A 14169-nucleotide genomic window follows, 5' to 3' on the forward strand; every position below is an offset into this window, starting at 1 on the left:
ATACCATGTGAACTTTTTTTTTTTTTTTTTACAACGAACTAAAGAATTATTCTGGGGTAATTCACTGCTATTAGAATAGAAATCAACTCTGGGGTAAAATGCTAATTTGTAGATTACTGCTGGAAGCTGACCAGTATCAGGATGGATCTATGAGCAGGCCACCTTTGGAGAAGAGTCCATGCTGCTTGAAAATGCTAGTTCTAACAATAGGTGTTGGCTTGCTAAACAAAGGTAGTCGAAGTGCTATATTTTAGTTTGACAAAAAAGTCATTTTCAGGGCCAGGAGTTTGGCCTAGTGGTTAAAGTGCTTGCCTAGCATGCACGAAGACCCAGGTTCGATTCCTCGGTACCACATACATAGAAAAAAGCCAGAAGTGGTGCTGAGGCTCAAGTGGTAGAGCTCTAGCCTTGAGAAAGTCCAAGGACAGTGCTCAGGCCCTGAGCTCAAGCCCAGGACTGGCAAAAAAAAAAAAAAAGTCATTTTCATAATTGTTTGGGTGGGTAGAATAAGAAGGGTACACATACTGATAAATAATTCAAAATGAGTGTTGAAGAGCCCTAATCTATAAACACCAATGTACACAGACCGCTCTCCCCTCTACTCTTAAAAAAAAGTAAAGCATGTTCTAGTAAAAGGTCTGAGGAACAGGCGTCTAGTAAGAAAACTTTTTTTTTTTTTGCCACTCGTGGGCTTGAGCTCAGGGCCTGAGCACTGTCCTTGGACTTTCTCAAGGCCAGAGCTCTACCACTTGAGCCTCAGCACCACTTCCGGCTTTTTTCTATGTATGTGGTACCGAGGAATCGAACCCGGGTCTTCATGCATGCTAGGCAAGCACTTTAACCACTAGGCCAAACTCCTGGCCCAGAAAACTTTTGTGTATATTGGGGCTTGAACTAGAAACTTTTCTGCTCAGGCTGGCTTATAACCAGATCTTCAGATCGCAGCCTCCTAAGTAGTGAGGAATGCTACTGCTGGTGTGAGGCACTGGCTGTTTTTGTTTTTTTTTTTGCCAGTGCTGGGCTTGGGCTTAGGGCCTGAGCACTGTCCTTGGGTTTTCTCAAGGCTACAGCTCTACCACTTGAGCCACAGCACCACTTCTGGCTTTTTTTTTTTCTATGTATGTGGTACCAAGGAATCAAACCTGGGTCTTTGTGCATGCAAGGCAAGCACTCTACCACTAGGCCAAACTCCAGGCCCAGCTACATGATCTTTGATGATGGTTCTGAGGTGTTAAGTTCTAGTACTCCCATATCTAATGGCCATCAGTTTAATAGAGAACAACATTGGTGGCACAGGTCCTTGGAAAAGTACTAGATTAGGAATTGTAAGGCTCTGAACTCAAACCCTAGTAGTGTTACTGCTACCCCCCCCCAATTTTTTTTTCCATTCCAAAGACAGCAAGACATAAAAGTACTTAGTAAACAATGAAGTAAAAACATATGACCTTTTTTTTGGGGGGGGGGTGTCGGTCATGGGGCTTGAAATCTGGGCGCTATCTTTGAACTCTTCAGCTCAAGGCTAGCAATCTACCACTTGAGCCATAGTGCCACTTTTGGTTTTCTTGTGGTTAACTGGAGATAAGAGTTTCATGGACTTTTGTACCCCACCTGGCTTTCCACTGTGATCCTCAGATCTCAGCCTCCTGAGTAGCTAGAATTGCAGGTGTGAGCCACCGTTGCCTGGCTTAAATTTTTAATTTTTAAAATGAGCATATTAGCTATATCACTGGATAAATAAAACTTTTTATCATGAAAAACTGAGGAGAAAGGACTAGACTACATTAATACAAGTCTTTGTTGCCAAGAATAACTACTCACAGCTGTTTTTCCTTTTGAGAGATTTGTTTCTGCAGACTGTCGGATTTACTGAGGCATTCTTGTCGATATTTTTCATCCTCATCTTCAGCTTCCACTTGCGCCTTCTCTGCTTGCTGCAATCTGGTGTAATTCAAATCAACTTTGGGTAAAACTGAGGCTAGAACTAGGGTGTAAAAGGGTGAAGAAGACAAATAAAAGAAAAATGGGGAAATAGAAACATTTCTAAATGAAAACAAAGTTTGGGGGGGGGGAAACTCACAAACTCAAACGTGAAAGAGCCACACAATGTCTAGAAATTGGTTTGTGATTTTTTAATACAACATTTAATATGCCCAGAATACTATCTTCAATTTTGCTTTATTTCTTGTTTATAATTAACAGTGTACAGGAATACAGCTTTTACCATTTAGCATAATGAATGGAATTTCAAAGTATAATAGATATGTATATTAGTACTTTTTCACAAAACCAAGAAAAACAAAGTACTTCTGTCTATGTAGGTGGAGAAGGTCCCAGTTGTGTTCTCACAAGGGATGTAGGCAGGAATGAAGGGTGCTGCAAGGCCACAGCAAGCCCTACACATACGCCAGCCAAATAACAGCAGAGTCCTTCCTATACTTCTTTATCCGTTCATTAATTGGGCCAAGAATGCGTATGTGTATGGATGGATATTTGAAAGATTTTAAAAAGAATTAGATGCTAGTTGCATCATTCTCTAGAGATAATTTTATTCCTCATCACTGAATATTAAGCATTAGGTCAAAATGTGATTCTCATTTTTTCTATTTTCACTTTTAAGCCATTGCTTCTTCCCATGCTTAGTTCCATTCTCACTTTGCTTGGCCATCAAATTTCTGAGACTTAACCTCAAGGTTTCTTAAGAAAATAGTTCCAGGATAAAAACTCCTGCCTCTTTCTGCCTTAAAAATCATACGAATGGGGTGACTCTCACCTGTTGTAAGAGTATGTATAGTTTCAAGATAACGGTTATATTATCTATAAAGTTCAATTTTAAGGCAGTGGGAAGGGAACCCAAACTCTTCTCTAGGTTACCCAAACTAAAACAGAAGTGAGAGTGAGGTAGGGCTTAATGTTGTGCTATCCCAGAGGACTGGGGGAATTGGAAAACAGAGATACTAATGCACACACCAATGGCCAATCTGGGTATAAACTGTTCTGAAGCAAATTCAGTAAGTAAGCCATTAGGCAAAGAGTGGGGCTACTGAAGGGAAATATCTGAGCCAACACACTGTGAAACCAAAGATTAACTTAAACAATTTTTACACTTTCCGTCAAAAAGCTAAAAAGATTTAAACTGCATTTGAAAATCCTGACCTCTAAATGGTCAATAGTAGATGTGCCTTGTGCACTGAGGAATGTACTGGGACTCAAGTGCACATGCTCTGCCTGACAACAGTGTGCTACCACAGCAGCTGATCCCAAAATGGAGAGGGATCCAGATCCCCTTAAGAGTATTTAATAATAGCATAAATTCTTTTCCTTTAATACATTATAAAATTATGGGTTCTATCAGTCTGATTAAAAGATGTTCAGTCTTCAGAAAGATATATCCTTGACCAGCTTGTACTGGTCCTGCCTGTCACTGCTGGCACACTTCACCAATGACATTGCAATTGTCCTAGTTTGAGTTAACAGATCATTATCACTTCATAATGGAATGGACAGAAATCAAAGACAGAAAAAGGTAATAAGGATGTCCAAAATGTAAAAATGGGGATAAAGAAAACGAAAGAAAAAGAAAAAAAAAAAGAAGAAAGAGGATGTCAATAAAAGAATATTCATGTCAATAAAGCATTAATAGTTATGTTTTTAATAAGCAGATTCAAAAAAAGCAATGATAAGACATAGGTTGACATCAACATGACAGGGCAATGAAAATACATTACATTTTCCAACAATCAAAGTGAAAAAATGCCAATCTGAAACAATTCCACTGAAGCAGACTTCTGGTAAAGCTGAGGTGTCTGCGCTCAGAGAAAGCAAATGTAACTGCTTCCCTGAATGTCTACTTTCAGGTAGAGGGCAGTGAGTGGAAGACGGATGATCACGATTCAGAGAAACAGTTAAGGCTAAGCCTCACATGGCTTTGTTTTTCATTTTTCCACTTTTTAAAAAATGTGTATTTGTTTTATGTTATAGGTAGAACCACAGGAAATTACTGATATTGGGTCTCAGAAAAAAAAATCTATAGATAGAAACCTCAAATGAATTAGGCTAACAAGCAACAGGATTCCATGCAGTAACAAAGCAAAAAAGACAAAAAACTCTTCTTGCCTTAAATTAAAAAACATGCCCTAATCTATGTCCTTTTAATGGTCCTTGTGGCAGGAAACAGAGTGAATAAAGAAAAAGGGGAGGAGAAAAAAAAGAAAAAGAAACCAAGATGGAAATGCTGTACCTTTGTTCCAGTTGCCTCATGGCTGTAGTGATTTTATTGGTCTTTTCTTCCAGGCAGGCAATTATTTCATTTTTTTCTTTCAAGCCATCTTCAGAGCCCTGAATAATTTATAAAAACATAAGGGCAGTAGCCTTAAGCTTAAAGAGCTTAGAGACAGCTCCCAGGCCGAGAGTTCAAGCCCCATGACCGACAAAAAACCAAAACAAAACCAAGTAACAGCTGGAGAGGTTTTGATTTAATTTTTTTCTTTTTGCCAGTCTTGGGGCATAAACTCAGGGCTGTGAGCACTGTCCATGGACACTTTTTGCTCATCTAATGCTGTGCCACTTAAGCCACAGCACCACTTCTGGTTTTTGTTATGTATGTGATATCCAGAAATCAAACCAGGGCTTCATGCAGCTAGGCAAGCACGCTACCACTAGGCTATACTCTTGGCCTGTTTTTTTTGTTGTTGTTGTTGTTTTGTTTTGTTTGCCGGTCCTTGGCTTGAGCTCAGGGCCTGAACACCATCCTTGGACTTTCTCAAGGCTACCACTTGCACCACAGCTCCACTTCGGGCATTTTTCTTTTTTTTTTTGGCCAGTCCTGGGCTTGAACTCAGGGCCTGAGCACTGTCCTTGGACTTTCTCAAGGCTACAGCTCTACCACTTGAGCCTCAGCACCACTTCCAGCTTTTTTCTATGTATGTGGTACCAAGGAATCGAACCCAGGTGTTTGTGCATGCTAGGCAAGCACTCTACCACTAGGCCAAATTCCTGGCCCCCCGGGCTTTTTTCTATGTATGTGGTACTGAGGAATCGAACCAGATCTTTGTGTATGCTACACAAGCACTCTACCACTAGGCCAAACTCCTGGCCCCTGGCCTGGGTTTTTGATTTTTAAACCTGAATGTTTTTAAATTTCCTACTTGTATTTTGCAGTAGAATTGTTACTTTGAAATGAGCAGAATTCATACTTTTAAGCTGTTCTGGCAAGGTATGGTGGTGCACACCTGTAATCCCAGCACTCCTGAGGTGGAGGCAATAGGATCTCCAGATCAAGGCCAGAGGTGGCTCATACCTCTAATCCTAGCTACTCAGGAGACTGAGATCTGAGGATCGTACTTCAAAGCCAGCATGGACAGCAAAGTCCCTAAATCTCCCATCTCCAATTAACCACAAAAAAAAAAATCAAAAGTGGTGGTGGTGTAATGGCTCAAAGTGGTAGGGCATTAGCCTTGAGCAGAAAAGCTCAGGAACAGTGCCACAGCTCTGAGTTCAAGCCCCACGACTGACAAAAAAAAAAAAAAAAAAAAAAAAAAAAAGAGGGAAGGGGAAGAGAAATGGAAGAAAGTAGAAATGCAGCTAATAATTTTTTTATTCTTTGATATATTTTCATTGCATATGTTAAACTTCCACTTAGAAATAAAGACAATGACTTGCCCCCAGGACATTGACTTTTTTTTTTTTTTTTTACCAATCCTGGGCTTAAGCTCAGGGCCAGAGGACTGTCCTTGGATTTTTCTCAAGGCTAGAACTTGAGCCTCAGCACCATTTCTGGCTTTTCCTAAGTATCTGGTACCAAGGAATCGAACCCGGGTCTTTGTGCATGCTAGGCAAGCACTCTACCACTAGGCCAAACTCCCGGCTGGACATTGACTTTTAAAACCACTAGATCACAGTTAAAATGGGCTCCTCTCTTAAAACCTTTCAAAAATTCACTTTCAATCTATATGAAAAGGAATTGGGCTAGAAGTATGCCTCAGCAGTAGAGCATTTCCCTTGCATGCACAAAGCCCTGGATTTGATTCCTAGCACTACAAACTAAGAACATTCGTTACCTGTAACTTTTGATACATCTCTATGTTAATGGCTTTCACTTCTTCTAGTTGCTGCCGAAGGCCTATCAGAGTGTCTTGTTTCTCATGGATATCTTTCTCCAACAACTTCATGGCAAGTTCAATCTCATGTTTCATACTCACTTGGACTGAAAGCTCATTCTCCACATCCTGCAATTCAAAATATCTTTAATTCACATGCTACTTGGGTATATCAAAGTCAGATTCTCTACTCAACCACTCCTTTTAAATTCACTACAGAAGAATCAATCTGGCTGGGAATATGGCTTAGTCATAGAGTGTTTGCCTAGCATGCACAAAGCCCTAGGTTCAACTCCTTAGTACTAAAGAAAAAGCTGGAAGGGGCACTGTGGCTCACCTCGACAAAAAGCAGCTCAGGGATAGTGCCCAGGCCCTGAGTTCAAGCCCTAGGACTGGCAAAAAAGAAACAAGAAAAAGACAAAAAAAGCAAATGAAGTAGTTTGTGTAAGACCAAAGATAACTCAAAAGTTTTATTTGTGCTGAGGCTTGAACTCAGTCCTAGACACTGTCCTGGCACAAGGATCACAAGTGTGAGGCCAGCTCAGTCAGTAAGAAGACAAAAACAAACAAAAGGTTCAAATTGCCAGGCATACATGAGGTCCTTTGTTTAGTCTTCATACACACACACACACACACACACACACACACACACACACACACACACACACACACACACACACACACACACACACACACACACACACACACACACACACACACACACACACACACACACACACACACACACACACACACATTCAGTTAAGGGATAAAGAAGCAGTTTAGTGATAAGTGCCTGCCTGGCATGGGTGAGGCCACTGATTTAATTCCCAACACAGAAGAAAAAACAAAAAAGCAACAACTCAGATTAAGAAGGTTTCTTAGCCAGGAGTGGTGGCTCACACATTAATCCTAGCTACTCAGGAGACTGAGATTTGAGGATTTTGGTTTGAAGCCAGCCATAGCAGGAAAGTCCATGAGACTCTTATCTCCAATATACTGCCAAAAAGCCCAAGTGAAGTACTACAGCACTTAGGCAAAAAATGTTCAGGGACAGCATCTAAACTCTGAACTCAAGCCCCAGGACTGGCAAAGAAGAGAGGGCCAAGAGTTTAGCCTAGTGGTAGAGTGCTTGTCTAGCATGCATGAAGACCCAGATTCGATTCCTTGGTACCACATACATAGGAAAAAAAAGCCAGAAATGGTGCTGTGGCTCAAGTGGTAAAGCTCTAGCCTTGAGAAAGTCCAAGGACAGTGATCAGGCCCTGAGTTCTGAGTTCAAAGCCCAGGTCTGACAAAAAAAGAAGAGAGAAGAAAGGAGAGAAGGGGAGAGGAGGTGAAAAATTTGCTAATGATAAAAAGACATAGAAAACAGCTGGTAATATTCCCTTTTTGGCCTCGATAGTGGATTCAGGAGTATCTTCCATTATTATTCATTGAACTGTACTTAAAGCTGGGTGAGGTGGCTCATGCTTGTACTCCTACCTACTCAGGAGGCTGAGATCTGCGGACTGCAGTTCAAGCCCAGCCTGGGCACAAAAGTCTGTGAGTTTTATCTCCAATTAATCATCAGAAAACCAGAAGTGGCGCTATGGCTCAAGTGGTAGAGCTGAAGAGCTCAGGGACAATGCCCAGACCCAGAGTTTAAGCCCCACGACCAGTGCCCCCCACACCCCCAGCAAAAAAAAAAAAAAAAAAGAATCCAAGAGCATTCAGGGTGTGCGCCAGTAGCACGGCAAAGCTGAGGCTGGAAGAAATGAGACTCTGGAGTTTTTCTTGAGGACTGTGGTCTGGGGGCTGTGATGGAGGCTACCTGCCGGAGCTGTGACTCATCTCGAAGCTGTCTTCTGGCATCATTGTACATTTCATCCAGACCTTGCCGAGAATGCTTGTAGGTTTGAAGCTCAGTTTCCACATCCACTTTGGTCACCTGGTAAGAAAATAGCCAAGGTTTACATAGGCTGGCTCCTATGTGCTGACACCTCGCCTCCACTGGGAGGATGTGTGACCATGCAGTCTTACCTCCAGATGTTGCTGCGTTTTCATTAAAATCAGCTTGTTCTCACTTCGCAATTGGTGGTTTTCTTCTTGTAGTTTAATGATATTATTCTTTGCTATTGCTAACTGAAATGAATCAGAAATAAAATATTTTGAACATTTTATAGGTAGTATTTATGGCTATAAAAACAAAAAATGCTGGATGCGGTGGCTCACACCTGTAATCCTACCTTGTCAGGAGGCTGAGATCTGAGGATCTCGGTTCAAAGCCAGCCCCAGTACTAAAGACCCTGAGACTCTTATCTCTACTTAACCACTAGAAAAAGGAAGTGGCACTGTGGTTCAAGGAGTGAGGTGGTAGCCTTGAGCTGAAGAGCTCAGGGATACGACCCAGGCCCAGAGTTCAAGTCCCACAACCAACAACAACAACAACAAAAGTAGTCTCACATTTACAGAGTTTCATAACAAAAATTGCTGTAGTATCTAAAGATGTCATTTTTAAAAATGATGTTTATTTCCTTTTGAACTATTCCTCCTGTTTTCTTTTGTAGGTAAAACACATTATGCTTATTTATTATGCATACTGTAAACAGAGAATGCTTACTGTTAGATTTGCAATATGTCCCAAACACATCGTGGGAGTAAGCATATAAATAATTATGTGTCAAACAAGAAGACTGTCAAAAACGCTATAAATAGACAATTGTGTTCAGGGAGAGCAGGCTGAGACTACACTGGAAATACAACACCTAGTCACGGGAACTACATGGGACATGGTATACAAGTAATAAGAGACATGGACAGGAAATCACCGACAGCTGGCTGTATTTGTTCAACATGAACAATTAGCTGAAAAACAGCCTAGGAAAGTAAAGTATGGGCCAGTTTCTGAAGGCAGCTTGCAATTAATGTATTTGTGCGAGCATTATCAGGTATCTAATTTGAACTTCCCTCGGGGCCTAGGGTCAGGCCAAAGCAAACCCACCCATACTGCCACTCAATGTTCAGAAGCATTCTTGATTGCCACCATGAAAATGATTGTCTGGTTTGGAAAAACACCAAATCAGTTGTGAATGAAAGAGTAAGAATTTTAGGGCAGGGATAGTAAAGTGCTTGCCTAGCATTCATAAAACCCTGGGTTCGATTCCTCAATACCACATAAGCAGAAAAAGCCAGAAGTAGTGCTATGGTTCAAATAGTAAAGTGCTAGCCTTGAGCAAAAGAAGCTCAGGTTCAGTGACCAGGCCCCAAGGTCAAGCCCCAAGACTGGCAAAAAAAAAAAAAAAAAGCTAGGCACAGTGGCTCACACCCGTAAACCTAGCTACTAAGGAGACTGAGATCTGAGGATTGAGGTTCAAAGCCAGTGCGGGCCCTAAAGAACATGAGTCTCCTACCTCCAATTAACTACTAGAAAACCAGAAGTGGGGCTATGACACCAGGCGCCAGGGGTAGGGTGGTAGCCTTGAGCTGAAGAGCTCAGGGATAGTGCCCACATCCAGAGTATAAGCCTCATGACTGACAGAAAAAAAGAATTTTATTCCTTTAAGGTTCATTGAATTAATAACAAGCTGCTTCTAATGGCCTAAGTAACAATTAAAATAGGATGCACTAATCCTTTGAATCCATTTTTCTTAAACTTTTTTTTTTCCTTTTTGCCAATCCTGGGCCTTGAACTCAGGGCCTGAGAACTGTCCTCGGGCTTTCTCAAGGCTAGAACTCTACCACATGAGACACACACCAATTCCAGCTTTTCTTTCTATGCATGTGGTACCGAGGAATCAAACCTGGGTCTGCATGCATGCTAGGCAAGCACTCTACCACAAGGCCAAACTCCCAGCCACTAAAGAAACTTTTCTTAATCCGGGTTCGGTGGCTCATGCTTGTAATCCTAGCTACTCAGGAGGCTGAGATCTGAGAATTATAGTTCAAAGCCAGCCTGAGCACTAAAGTCATGAGACTCTTAACTCCAATTAACCTCTAGAAAACGGGAAGTAGGGCTGTGGCTCAAGGGGTAGGGAGGTAGCCTTGAGCTGAGGAGCTTAGGGACAGCGCCAAGCCCAGAGTTCAAGCCCGAGGACCAACTGAAACATTTTTTTTCTTTAAAAAGCAACTCTGTAAGTAGTATCCAATAAAACTGAATTTACTTTTTTTTTTTTTTGGCCAGTGGTAGGGCTTCAACTCAGGGCCTAAGCATTGTCATTGGGCTTTCTCAAAGCTAGAGCTCTACCACTTGAGCTACAGCACCACTTCCAGCTTTTTCTATATAAGTGGTAGTGAGGTATCAAACCTGGGTCTTCAAGCATGCTAGGGAAACACTCAACCACTAGGCCAAATTCCTGGCCTTGAGCTTTCTTTTTAAAAGATAAGTTATTCTGCAAATGAACTTTGTAAATGTAGCTGGAGGCCACATTCACAACATAGTTTTCCAGAGGGTGGAGGAGGAGCAGGTACGCTGTGAAGTCACGCATGTGACAGTGGAGTAACAGGACAGGGTCATGTCAGCAAGGATTTCTAAATAGAGGTCATTCAGCCTTTTTTTTCCTTAAATGCCTGGCCTAGTGCTTGAATTCAGGGCCTGGGTGCTCTCCCTGAGTTTTGGTGCTCAAGGCTAGTGCTCTACCACTTTCAGCCAGTTCTTTGGTAATCCATTAGAGATAAAAGTCTCACTGACAATCCTGCCTAGGCTGGTCGCCAGAGTAGCTAGGTTTACAGGCATGAGTCACAGATGCCTAGCTCATCCAGCATTCAAAATGAGAGTTACACCTTATCAATCAATACAAGAGTCTGGGTAAGCTACAACACCAAGGCTTACTTCTGGAGGCTACGAATCACTGATAATGCTACCTCACAGATTCACATAACACAATGTGCACAAGAACATGAGATTTGGGGCTGGGAGTTTGGCCTAGTGGTAGAGTGCTTGCTTAGCATGCAAGAAGACCTGGGTTCGATTCCTCAGTACTACATACATAGAAAAAAGCCAGAAATAGAGCATTAGCCTTGAGAAAGTCCAAGGACAGTGCTCAGGCCCTGAGCTCAAGCCCAGGACTGGCAAAAAAAAAAAAAAAGAACATGAGATTTATGACTGTAAGTATGCAAGCTATTTACTAATTAGGGAATGCTGTTATCTTTTCTCTCATATTTAGACTGTGGCAGAACAGAAAATGTACTATTCAATCTCCTTAGCTCTATAACCTAGTTCAGAGTTTGAAGTACAATGTCTTAAACAAATAATGTTGGTTTGAATCACTACTTCTCACTAAAATTATTCTGTGTTCCAGTATACAGGAATTTGTCCTATCATTTATCTAAAAAAAAAATGTACCTTTTTAATCATGTCTTGTTCTAATCTTATCTTGTTCTTGCTTTTGACTAATGAAATAATCTGTTCACCAATGTCTATAACATCATCTTTTTCCCTGGTTAGTTTTGAATTCCATGTGGCTGGTTGATTGCAATTAGTAAAGTGGAGATGAAAAGAGGAAGGTATGGGAGGTTTAAGAGAGCCACTTCCCAGTTTAATTTGACAGTAGGAAACAATCATTTGATTATTTACTGATCTTGGAATAAACTTTTTGCAGTGGTAGTTCCTGTTAAATTGGCTTTTTAAAGTTGAGTAAATGCACATCAATTTTATTTAAAACTGAATAACACTTATTAGTTAAACTGAATTTCCTAATTTTAAGAAAGATTCTGAAAAACAAAAACAAACATGAGATTTACTGGGCCAGGAGTTTGGCCTAGTGGTAGAGTGCTTGCCTAGCATGCACAAAGACCCAGGTCAATTCCTCAGCACCACGTACATAGAAAAAAGCCAGGAATGCTGCTGTGGCTCAAGTAGAAGAGCTCTAGCTTTAAGAAAACCCAAGGACAGTGCTCAGTCCCTGATCCCAAGCCCAGGACTGGCAGGAAAAAGAAAAAGAAAAAGAAATAGAAAGAAAGAAAGGAAAGAAGGAAGGAAGGAAGGAAGGAAGGAAGGAAGGAAGGAAGGAAGGAAGGAAGAAAGAAAGAAAGGAGAAAAAGAACATGTGATTTTTGTAGAATTTATAATCATCACTTACAACTAGAAGCATTGTATCACAATGGAAGTGTGTGTGTACACATACATTCATAAACATACATACTTAAGGGATTCATACTTAAAATGGAAAAGGAACGTAAGCAAATCATCCATGAAAGACAATTATGCACTACTAGGTGACAATACCTCTTCAATCAGCTTCGTGTTTGACTTTTCCAGTGAATCAACTCTGGAATGGAGGCTGCTGACTGTGCTGCTGAAATTAGCAAAGGAAAAACGTCCATTCAAGATCATACAAACTCGCAAAGGCAGCAAAGAGTACCTTATCCTGAACTCATCTTGTTATGCAACAACTGTGTTGAAGGAATTTCTGGATGAGAGATTTTATTAACTTGATTTGACTAGGATCACAATGAAGAATGCAGCAAAAGAACACATTTTCTTCTGTAATACTCCTCCTCTTGATACTGCTTATTCTTTAAACTGGGGATCAGACTCTACACATGCTATCTAAGCTCCCTGTCCCCAAGCTATATTTTCAGCCCTTGGTTTTCTGAGACACAGTGTCACTATGTAAATCAGGCTGACTGGAAGTCATGAGCCTCCCCGCCCTGTCCTTCTTAAGTGCTGGGATTCCAGACATTCACCACCAAGTCTGGCTCTCATTGCTTTTTTCATTACCTAAGGGTCTTTGACATTTTTTTCTTTTTCCTTTGTGAGCTAGTTGGGACTGAATTCCGGGTCCTGCACATACTAGAAAAGAATGCTGCTACTTCATTTGTACTCCTTATCCTTAGGATCCATGCTTCTTACAATAACTGATAATATCTGGAAATGGAAATTACAAAGTGCTAAAGTTACATATAAAAACCTTTATCTGCCTGGTGCTGATGGCTCACATCTGTAATCCTATCTACTAAGAAGGCTGAGAAATGAGGATCAAGGTTCAAAGCTAGTCCATGAGACTCCTACCTCCAATTAACCACCAGAAAACTGGAAGCTGTGCTGTGGCTCCAAGTGGTAGAGTCCTAGGCTAGAGCTGAAGAACTCAGGGGCAATGCCCAGGCCCAAAACCCAAGCCCCACAACAATAATTAAATTCAAATAAATAAGATTACTTTGTTTTATTTAGGAGAAAACAGATCTCACTATGTTGTTCAGACTGACCTGAAAACTATGTAGCCAGGACAGATTTCAACTCATGATCAGCTTCTTAAATACTGGGACGAAAGACTTGTACCACATGGGCTTAAATTTGCATTTTTAAAATTTGGGTTGTTTTGTGGAAGGTTGTTAGTTGTTTTTTGTTTTTTTTTGATATTGGGATTTTTGAACTCATCCACATGCTTGCTTGAGCCATGTTTCTGGCCCTTTTTGCTTTAATAATTTTTTTAACTCAGGTCTTGAATTTAGGCCACAATCCTATTTATACTTATTCATAGCTAGACTGACAGATACCTAATATTTTTATTGGTTGAGATGGGAGTCTCACGGATATGTTTTTTTGATGGTCTTGAAACTTGACCCTCCCACTTTCTGCATCCTATATAGACAGACCACAGGTATGAGGTGATGGTGTTTACTGAGATAGGGATCACAATATTTTTCTTGTGATTAGATGAAAATGGAAATTTCCAGAATCATTACTACATGTGAAGTGCTCAAAAAATATTCTGAGAGCTAGGAGCATGGCCTAGTGGTAGAGTGCTTGCCTAGCATACATGAAGCCCTGGGTTTCTCAGTACCACATACACAGAAAAAGCCTTTGTAACTGTGTCACCTTGGAAATTATAAACCTTTAGTTTCCTAAAGTAATTTTAGATTCCTTTCTATAAAATCAGAAATTGCCAGGCACTGGTGGCTCATGCCTATAATCCTAGCTACTCAGCTGAGATCTGAGGACTAAGGTTCAAAGACAGCCTTGACAGGAAAGTCCCCATGAAACTCTTTATCTCCAATAAACTACCCAGAAAAAGCTGGAAGTGGTGCTGTGGCTCAAGGGGTAGAATGCTAGCGTTGAACACAAAAAGGCTCAAGGACTGTGCCTAGGCCCTCA

At 41.0% G+C, this 14169-nt stretch overlaps 1 protein-coding gene across 6 annotated transcripts in view; it reads right to left on the reverse strand.

Moving 5' to 3' along the window:
• The window catches only part of Rufy2 (RUN and FYVE domain containing 2), a 33696-nt gene that overhangs the window by 6270 nt on the left and 13257 nt on the right, over window positions 1-14169 (reverse strand). For 5 of the 6 annotated variants that reach the window (XM_090346438.1, XM_090346437.1, XM_090346443.1 and 2 more), the window contains exons 8-13: window positions 12301-12370; window positions 8118-8219; window positions 7909-8025; window positions 6057-6224; window positions 4238-4335; window positions 1819-1938 (exon numbers count right to left, since the gene is read on the reverse strand). In XM_090346438.1, the coding sequence (XP_090202564.1) occupies window positions 1819-1938; window positions 4238-4335; window positions 6057-6224; window positions 7909-8025; window positions 8118-8219; window positions 12301-12370 (675 nt within the window). Of the gene's footprint in view, window positions 1-1818; window positions 1939-2017; window positions 3485-4237; window positions 4336-6056; window positions 6225-7908; window positions 8026-8117; window positions 8220-12300; window positions 12371-14169 lie in introns of those variants that run through there. The other variant, XM_090346442.1, reaches the window with a different exon arrangement.

This window comes from Megascapheus bottae, chromosome 15 (assembly GCF_031878675.1).
Source record: "Megascapheus bottae isolate mThoBot1 chromosome 15, mThoBot2.hap1, whole genome shotgun sequence".
NCBI classification, from domain to species: Eukaryota; Metazoa; Chordata; class Mammalia; order Rodentia; family Geomyidae; genus Megascapheus; species Megascapheus bottae.